A 9,992-nucleotide genomic window follows, 5' to 3' on the forward strand; every position below is an offset into this window, starting at 1 on the left:
CTTACAATTCTATAATTTTGCAACATTAATGTAATTATATGTAGTTCATATTCAATAACTGTTAACACACTAATTTTGAAATTACTTAGAATGATTTCAGGAGAGTTCCTGAAGGTTTTTTTTAAACGTTAATTTTCTTTCATTGCATCATTAAATGATTGAACATGATAAATATTAAAAGGTGTATAAATTTTACACTGTTGGCATAAGGCTCAATGCTTTATTGCTTTTCTTCCACCACACAATGAAATACAGTGCAAACATTTCCTCTTTGGCCTGAATTGAAAACATTGCTACTTTTATGACCTGTCATTTTGTATAATGTGGTGACACAGTCATGCAGCAACATCTACTGGAATCAGCTATAAACTGAAAGCTGTATCACTGCTTCATAGTTACACAAAGATTCTTAAGCTTATTCGAATGATTCTTTTTCATGAAATCTTGACTAATTTGTAACGCCTGTTTCAGTACATTTCTGCAGTTTGGATAATTCAAGATCACAAACTGGGCCTCTAAAACATATTCTGATCTAATTATATGATGAATATTTTACGACAGCAGTGATAATCAGAAGTTCAACAGTTTTATTATTCTTCAATATTTTTAATGCACTTCAATAGAGAATTAATTTTGTTATTATAGATTTATCTATACAGTTGCAAAAATCAAGTTACTACACAATATCCTTAAAGGAATGATGACTTATAGACAAACCTACTTAGCATGAAAACACTATTAAAAAGATAGAGGACCAAACTAGAACTATACATTACTGCTTCTATGTAACATTTATAGATTACCAGTTTCATTAAAATTATTGACAATACTGGTCAACTAGGTCTAGTACAAGTAAGTCTAGCTCTCTAAACATCTGAATTTATCCTTAACTATTTTTTCAATGAAAATAAGGGTATTTGCAAACATATTGGATAGGCTGCAAAGTACAAAGAATAAGATGAAACCAAAATCAATGCACTTGTAACTAAACAATGATTAAAAGTTACTAATTCCAGTTTCAGTAAACATAAAGTTCAAAGTACGTTTTGTAAAGAGTGGAAGAACAAGAATTTTGCTGTGACTAAGTGGGAGTCCCATGTGTTCTCAAATCAACATATCCTCTAGAAAGCAGTATCTGTTACTTTTAATTTCAACCAAAGTTATTTTATTCAGTTAGAACTGTGATGAGATGAATTAAAAATGCATGACTTCATATTTTGCTGCACACATTGAACGATTGTTTTTCCAGAAGAATCCACAAATGGCCCCTCTTGTGCTTTAAATCAAAAATTGATTTTTATCAAAAATATTCATCTGGCATCTGGACATCCAATGGGACAAGACGAACTATCACTATTTCTCTGAATTTCTAAATTCGCTTCTAGAAAAGAAGAAAAAAGGGAAATCATAAAACTTGAATAAGTCATATGGCCTCAAACTTTTAAAAAGAGCTAATCATATATTGGCTCAGATTCTGCAGTCAGTGGCAAAGTGCAGTCAGTTTCCTGTACTTTATTATTTAGAGCATGGAGCAGCAGTGATGTCATCAGGATGCCCAAAAGTCAATCCTATTAAAGGATTTTCAAGCACATGCAAACAAAAAGCTGAAAGAGCTAAAATAAAAGCAGTTTTAAAAAAAAGTGTTTACATAAAGCAAATTAAAGATTAAGACACACATCTGTGGTGAAGGTAGTAGTTAAGGTATTCTAAGAAAACCATTTTTAAAAGTTTTTAAAAGTAATTTAGCTTAAAAATATACTATGATGCTCAAGGAATATTAAATCTTCATTTTCAGGGCCAGTTCTGTTGTTCATCAAGTTCTATTATTTAGATCACTATTAGAAACCCAGTTACAGCTTAATGAACAAAGTGTAACTTTTTAAAAAGGGGTTTCAAATGGTGATATGAGGTTGAAAGGTGAAATACTTAATCTCACTGACTTACAGCTGACAGACAACAATTTTCAGGTTTTTGTGCTCCTGACACCATGGTAAAGGCCAGGTAGTGTCTGATAACTGGCTTTTAAATTAACTTACTGCTTGATGCTTGTGGGCAGGTAACCATTCCAGGTGTAAATCAGCCTCTAGCAGAATGGATGGAGCAAACATTGACTGTACCACCTGCTGCTGTCCTCACACCCTTTTCAGAGTGAAAATCCTGTCCTTTTAGTCAATCAACATAATTTAAAATATGCCCCCAGTATTCAGGAGGACTTTAATGTTGCCTATATTCATAAAAGTCATGTGTTCACCTGCCTTTGTTTCCTAATTATATTGTTTTATTCAAATTGATAAATATCAATGTAAAAACTTCCCTTTAAAAAATGACACAGTGATAGTGGGTTAAAGTTTGGCCAGAGTTTGCTTCAAACTATATTAGGACTCCAATTTTAACTAAGTTCATTTTTATGTTTGCTATTATATAATAAGGAGAAAGAGAAGTAATGGATCCAATTTTGATCTTTCTACTGACATTCCTTCATATTGAATTACAAGCTCATCACTTTTGTCCTTTCAACCTAATTGCTATCTATGTCGTCACACCTTTATGAGCTTATCAACAAGTTTCTTTCAACATACACATGACGTTTGGGTAAAACAGATAACATTCGGAAGTGGGAGTTTCCAAAATTACCACAAAGGGTAAATATTAACTGTGCATTAAGTTGATTATTTCCTGGATTACATCAAAGACCCAGAATCTGCAAAAGATACATGTTTAACACATTCTGAATGGGTAATTCAAGACGATAGGTCATCACATGTCTGTACCCAAAGTTGAACTTAATTGCTGAATTCTGAAAAAGTAAGTCATATTCAGTATTTCCCCAACAGTACACCTAGCTGGGAAACACAAGAGGAAACAAATCTGGACTGTAGATCTGAGCGAGTATAAGGTATGAAGTCTAGGTCTGCCACTAGCTAAGACATCAGGTTACAGCTACCTCCAGCAACCACCAGCACAGTATCTTCCAGGTCAACGTTCACATCTCAACACCAGACACTGGCCTCACCTCAAAGTGAACTTTATTAGACTCCATATCATTGAATAATTATCCTTACCAATTAAAGCTGCAGCTTCATCCTCTTCCATTAGTCTGTCATCATGCTGTAGTGACTCAAAGGTTGAGGAGTTTGGGAAGGTACTTGTTTCAGCTCCTGCTCCTTCTTGTAAAGCACCACTTGAATTACCAACTGGGATACTGTCAGGCACAATTTCTGGTATAACTACTTCAACATTTTCATGAGTATCTACCTACGTAAACAACAAAGACACAAATGGAAACAATAAAGACATTAACAAAAAATTTAATATAAGGAAATCACCCCACAGCAATTCAAAGGCTTGGTCCAAAACAAAACAGTTAAAAAGAGGAGAGTTGAGGACAGGTAAACAAATATTTGGTCCAAGTGTACTTTTAGGAAGATCGTTAGAAAAAGAAAATGGAGAAACAAAAGAGGTTTAAGGAGGAAACCACACAGTAAGATACATATGGGTGATCACTAATTGTGCAAAGATGAAGCACAGAGAGGAACACGTAAGTGAGGAAAATAAAGATGCCAAGGATAGAAGTTTAGGGACTCTTGGATCTCAATGCCAGAGATACTGTAAATATGTTCAAATAGCAGAACGATCAGACAGTCAAGAATGGTCATACCAGACTGAAAAATATAGTATAGTCGTTGGAGTTAGTTGGTGTGGATCACTCGGCCAAAAGGCTAAAGTGAAGTCCAGATGTTGGGTGGGCGGATAGTGCACATTATTACAGACAATGCAAAATTGCAAGGTAATTTTGGAAGGGCAGAAACGGAGTTGAACGAGATTAAAATAGGGAGCTGGAAGGAAAAATACGCAGTCAATGGCAATAGTATTACAATCAAGGACTTCAAAACATTGGGCAAAAGGACAGTAGCTCGAGAGGAGGAAGAGACAAGATGTCTGAAGGATGGCTGATACAGAAAGCTCCAAGTAAGTAGGTCGAGCTATTTCAAATGTCAGTTCACAAGAGACATGTGGCCAGCGGTTCAGTGGAAATAGAGTTAAGGGTGCAGAAACATAAGTACATAGGGAAGAGTAGGTATTTCCAGCTTGTTGTGCCATTTATAATTACTGATTTCCAACCTCAACACCATCTCCCCACATTAGTCTCATATGCTCCAAACTCCAGTACTCAAAAGATTTATCCATTTCTTACCTTAAATACACTCAACATCTGAGTATCCAGTTTTCTGGAGGACAGTCATGCAAATATTCTAATCAGGAACCTAACTTGAACATTCACTAGCTGACAATATGCCATCAGAGCAGACTAACTCCCAACCTGCGAGGCCTAGCATCCCTGGGGTGTTTGGACAGGTCCTAATGTGACATAGGAGACTGGTATGTAGAGGATTGCCATGGAGATGCTGTTGCCACTGGTAGCCCCTCTGAAAGCACACTGTACCAGATTAGAAGGGCCCAAACCACCCTATCCTACCATAAAACAATAGAGTGGCTTCCAAGCCTCAGCAAGTGATCTCCTAAAATGTCAGAGGATCCACACCTAACTGGGCAACATTTTGGCAAATAGAGTAATATATGGAAAACTATGAAGTTGTTCAAAAGAACAGAGTATTTTTTAAATGGAGAAAAACTGCAGAATGCTGCAACACAGAAGGACTTTGGGGTACTTGCGCATGAAACACAGACGGCTAGGACGCAGGTGCAGCAGGTAATTAGGAAAGCTAATGAAAGGTTGGCCCTTATTTTAAGAGGAGAAAGTGAGGACTGCAGATGCAGGAGTCAAGAATTCCTGATGAAGGGCTTATACTCGAAACATCAACTCTCCTACTCCTCAGATGTTGCCTGACTGGCTGTGCTTTGCCAGCACCACACCTTTTGACCCTAATTTCAAGAAGGTTGGAATATTTAAGCAGGAAGGTAGGAAAGATATCATTTCATTGGAGGGAATTCAGAGAAGGCTTACTAGGATGAACCCAGGTATGGAGGGATTGACTTCTGATCAGAGGGTAAGCAGATAGGGCCTCTACTCACTAGAATTTAAAATAAATGAAAGGTGATCTTATTGAAGCATACAGGATGCTAAGGAGCTTGACAGGGTAAATGCTGAGAGAATGTTTGCCCTCATGGGAGAGTCCAGGACCAGAGGGCTGTCTCAGAATTAAGGGATGCCAATTTAAGACTCAGATGAGGTGGTTTCCTTCTCTCATAGGAATGAGTATTTTTGGAGCTCCTTACCAGAGAGAGCTGCAGGGGCAGAATCCTATATATTAAAGGCGGAGATATACCTCAGATGGTGATGGCTAGCATAAGGGACATAGCTTTAAACGGAGGGGTGACAGATATTGAACAGATGTCAAAGGTAGTTTCTTTACACAGAGTCGTAAGGATTCGCCAACTTTAATGGCATTTAAATAGCCGTTGGATAAACATATCGATGAAAATGGAATAGTGTAAGATAGATGGGCCGCAGATTGGTTCCACAGGTCGGCGCATCATTGATGGCCGAAGGGCCTGTACTGTGCTGTAATGTTCTATGTTTTATAGTTAAGACTTTTGATTAGTGCAGGGTCAAGGGATATGGGATGAAAATGCAGAAAAGCGGACACACTGAATGGTGGAGCAGGCTTGAAGGATCAAACAGCCTATTCCTGTTCCTATTTCTAATGGTCGTATGCAGCTAGTAAAAGGTTAGTGGTAACAGGAAAATGTTGTTAACTGGTCAACTAAATAGCTCAATTAGTCCACTGATCCAGATGCTCGCTCTCTCTCTTCTGTCACTAGTAAAAGGCTATGACTTATATAAATGCTGCCTTTATGGAGCACCAGCAGCACACATACACAAAGGCAGGCACCATTCACATGTGACAGAAGCAGCTGCCCATTCAGGGTAAACCCAGACCAATAGTTGCTTATTCAGGGTCTAAGGCCTCCCTGTCCACACTGCTACCTCTGTTCTCCACCTGCAGTGGACCACATCTCTCAGACTGCGGAGTTAAAATGAATATTTCTGAATTACAACTCCACATTAAGACTATGACTGGAATAGAGTGGTGCTGGAAAAGCACAGCAGTTCAGGCAGCATCCGAGCAGTAGGAAAATCAACGTTTCAGGCAAAAGCCCTTCATCAGCCTTTCAAAAGCCTTGCTATCAAAAGGCTGAGACAGCACAGCGGATTGATGGTTGCTTCTGAAAGCTAATTAATGAAGTAAAGTTGGGGCAGTATACAAATACATTTGCACCAATGTCCAATAGAAAATTTGACATCAGCAGCATGTGTTTGGCCTCATCTCAAAGCATGTCACAGAGTGCTGACATCACCAGTCCCATGCATTGGCAGCCATCTGGAATAATCAGCCCACAGGTTAAATGCCATAGCGACAGGACAACTTCTACACTCCACCCTGTCTTCCTTCACTGTTTTATGGGAACTCCTGCATCCCAACCCTAGGGGTCTGATGAATAGGTGTTGTGTCACTAATGCCCTGCACAACTGTGGTGAAATGTCTTCACTCCTAACCTGAAGTCCATTTTACCTGAATATTAAAACTCCACAATACATCTCCCCAAGTCCTTCTGAACACAGATTTTGTATCAATATCATGATTAAAAAAAGAATTGTTTTATTTTTCCTACCTTGTAAATAATTTGTTACGTTGTATTCTATCTGCCATGGTCTTGCAAACACATGTAATCTGTTCTGCACATTAATAATAAACTTAATTTGCCTAGTTTACATGGCGATTAATGTTTCCCATGACTTGTATTACCTTAGTTACATACATTTCTAGTTTGCAGATTTCTTGTCTGCCGTACACCACAATTACTGTCAGCATGCTTATAAATAACTTTCAGCAATATTTTCTGTGTCTTGCTGTTTTTCAGCTCCACCCAAACTGAATTGTCTTGAATTTCTGATCTCCGTCCCTCTATCAGGCTGCTACTCCTTTTCCATTTTGCCCATCTCTTCTGAAATATATCCTTTCATATCTAGTTCTTAAAACTTTGAAACCAGGTCTCCATAACAGCCATTAGGCCAAAGCGAATGATTTCCCATCTGTGCCACTAATTCAAGTAACCTGTTGAAAATGTTTTGAGTATTCATAGTTAAACGGTTTTTGTAGCCAGAAGGCCTGGGTTCAAGTCCCACCTGCCCCATAGAAGGTGTGCCATAAGAGTTCTGAGGAAGTCAACCAAAAAAAAAGCTTTTGTTTTGGTACATACAGAATTAGTCCCTTTGGCTTTAACTTTATTCTAATTTTCTCTAACTTTACTCACTAATACCCTTTTTACTTTGTTAATCTCTGTGCTTTCTTGGCCACTCTGCTTACTTTACCCATTAAAACAAAATGTGCTCTACAGCCTTAACGTTTTTTTTTTTAAGTGCTTTTGAATTCTTCCATTCTTTCCTGTCCCTCCCAAAGGAAATACATCCACAGCCTTAATCGGATAAAGCTCAGTCTACTGCCTCAGCTATTCAACTTGTCCATGACACTGGTCCCAGGCAGGTTTAAAAGGGAACCTGTGCCAATGGAGCTCCCTCTTTCTCAGTGCTACTGGCCCATGAAGCCAAATTCCTGCCTCTCGGACCACCTTTTCAACGACACACTTCACTTTCTCATCTGTCTCCTCCCCTAAGCCACTGGCACACGTCTCAAGTAACATAACAGAAATCATTACAGAGCGGCGAGGAGAGAGGGCAGAGAGAACCGAGGGGTGCCGGGAAGGGAGAGTGTGAGAACCACTTTTAAAGGCGTAGCTGAGGGAGAGGCCACAGCGAGGAGCAGAGGGCTGCCGGATATATATATTCAGACAGCAGGTGACTCCAGAGACACTATATTGCTAAGGTAAGGTGTTTCAATTGATATTTGTGTATCATGCGATTGATTAAAAGTTTACTGTTAGTTGGTTAGTGGAGTAAGACCAGGGAGAAGTACTAGAAATTATTTAACTCAAAATTTGTATAAATTATTTGAATAAGTAAAGATGGCTGAACAGGTGATGTGCTGTAGCTGTATATGGGAGCTGGCTGATCCCATTGTGAACGGCAGTGACCACATCTGCAGCAAGTGTTGGTTGCCAAAAGAACTCCAGATCAGAATTGATGATTCAGAATCTGAGCTTCAAACACTGTGGCACATCCAGGAGGGGGAAGAGTTACCTGGATGCATTGATTCAGGAGGCAGTCACACCCAGTAGATTAAGTAATTCAAATTCAGTTAGTGATCAGGGACGATTGGGTGTGTCTGTAAGTGAGACAGGTAGGGGGATTCTGAGTTCAGGAGTGGAGGAGCCTCAGCCCTTGACCTTGTCCAACAGGTATGAGATTCTTGCTCCCTGTACAGATGAAGGAAAGGGCTGTGGACAGGATAAGCCAGCTGACCACGGCACTATTCAAGAGGAGGGAGCAAAAAGACAAGTAGTTGTTATAGGGGATTCTATAATTCAGGAGACAGATGGTATCCTTTGTAAGCTGGATCGGGAGTCCCACAGGGTGTGTTGCCTGCCCTATGTCAGGGTGCAGGACATCTCCAACTGGCTTGAAAGGATATTGGAGCGGGAGGGAGAAGATCCAGTTGTTATGGTCCACGTTGGCACTAACAACATAGGCAAGGCTAGGAAGGAGGACCTGTTTGGGGATGATCAAGCACTAGGAGGGAAATTGAAGACCAGGACCTTGAGGGTCATAATCTCAGGATTACTGCCCGAGCCAGGTGCTGATTGGCTTAGGGATAAGAAAATTAGGGAAGTAAACATGTGACTAAGAGATTGGTGTGGGAAAGAGGGATTCCATTTCATGGGACATTGGCATCAGTTTTAGAACCAGGGAGATCTGTACCGATGGGACGGTCTCCACCTGAACCGATCTGGAACCAGTGTTCTGGTGAAAAGGATAAATAAGGTGGTCAGTAGGACTTTAAATTTGTGAGTCGGGGGAAGGGAAAGGGAAAGCAACAGGGAGTATGGAGTCAAGTAGAAAGATAAGCAGCAGGTTAGCCAGTGTGCAGGGCTTAAGTTCAAGACATACTAGGAATGAAGCAAAAAGGAAGTATAGCTTAGGACATATTACGAGAAATGTTGGAAATCGTGAGGATAAGAAAACTAGCATTAAGGCACTTTACCTGAATGCTCGTAGTATTCGTAACAAAGTAGATGAATTAACAGCACAAATCATCGTGAATGATTATGATGTGTTCGGCATCACAGAGACGTGGTTGCAGGCGGTTCAGAACTAGCAGTTGAACATCCAAGGATTTACAACTTATTGAAAAGACAGGGAGGTGGGCAGAGGGGGTGAGGTTGCCTTGTTAGTAAAGAATGAAATTAAATCTATGGCACTGAATGACATTGGGTCAGATAATGTGGAGTCTGTGTGGGTGGAGTTGAGGAAACACAAAGGCAGAAAAACCATAATGGGAGTTACTACAGATCTCCCAGCAGTGGTCAGGACCAGGGGCGCGAGATGTACCAGGAAATAGATAGGGCATGTCAGAAAGGCAAGGTCACGGTGTTCATGGGGGACTTCAATATGCAGATGGACTGGGTGAATAATGTTACCGATGAATCCAAAGAAAGGGAATTCATGGAATGTTTACAGGATGGCTTTTTGAAACAGCTTGTGATGGAGCCCACAAGGAAGCAGGCTGTTCTGGACTTAGTACTATGTAATGAGCCAGACTTTATAAAAGATCTTAAAGTTAGGGAACACTTAGGAGGCAGCGATCATAATATGGTAGAGTTCAGTCTACAGTTTGAAAGAGAGAAGGCAAACTCAGATGTAATGGTGTTACAGTTAAATAAAAGGTAATTACAGGGGCATGAGAGAGGAACTGATGAAAATCGACTGGAAGCAGAGCCTAGTGGGGAAGACAGTAGAACAACAATGGCAGGAATTTCTGGGTGTAATTGAGGACATAGTGCACAGGTTCATCCCAAAGAAAAGGGAAAGATTATTGGGGGGGGGGGGGGGGGGGGGCATGGGGGATTTAGGC

At 40.0% G+C, this 9,992-nt stretch overlaps 1 protein-coding gene across 1 annotated transcript in view; it reads right to left on the reverse strand.

Annotated features, from left to right (window-relative positions):
• Positions 1 to 471: 471 nt before the first annotated feature.
• LOC122551053 (E3 ubiquitin-protein ligase RNF149-like) overlaps positions 472 to 9,992 on the reverse strand; it is a gene marked incomplete at its 5' end in the record, with an annotated part of 23,052 nt that continues 13,531 nt past the window's right edge. The window contains 2 exons of the mRNA XM_043692696.1: positions 472 to 1,381; positions 3,063 to 3,255. Coding sequence (XP_043548631.1) covers positions 1,311 to 1,381; positions 3,063 to 3,255 — 264 coding nt within the window. The remainder of the gene's footprint in view (positions 1,382 to 3,062; positions 3,256 to 9,992) is intronic.

This window comes from Chiloscyllium plagiosum, chromosome 6 (genome assembly GCF_004010195.1).
Source record: "Chiloscyllium plagiosum isolate BGI_BamShark_2017 chromosome 6, ASM401019v2, whole genome shotgun sequence".
NCBI lineage: Eukaryota > Metazoa > Chordata > Chondrichthyes > Orectolobiformes > Hemiscylliidae > Chiloscyllium > Chiloscyllium plagiosum.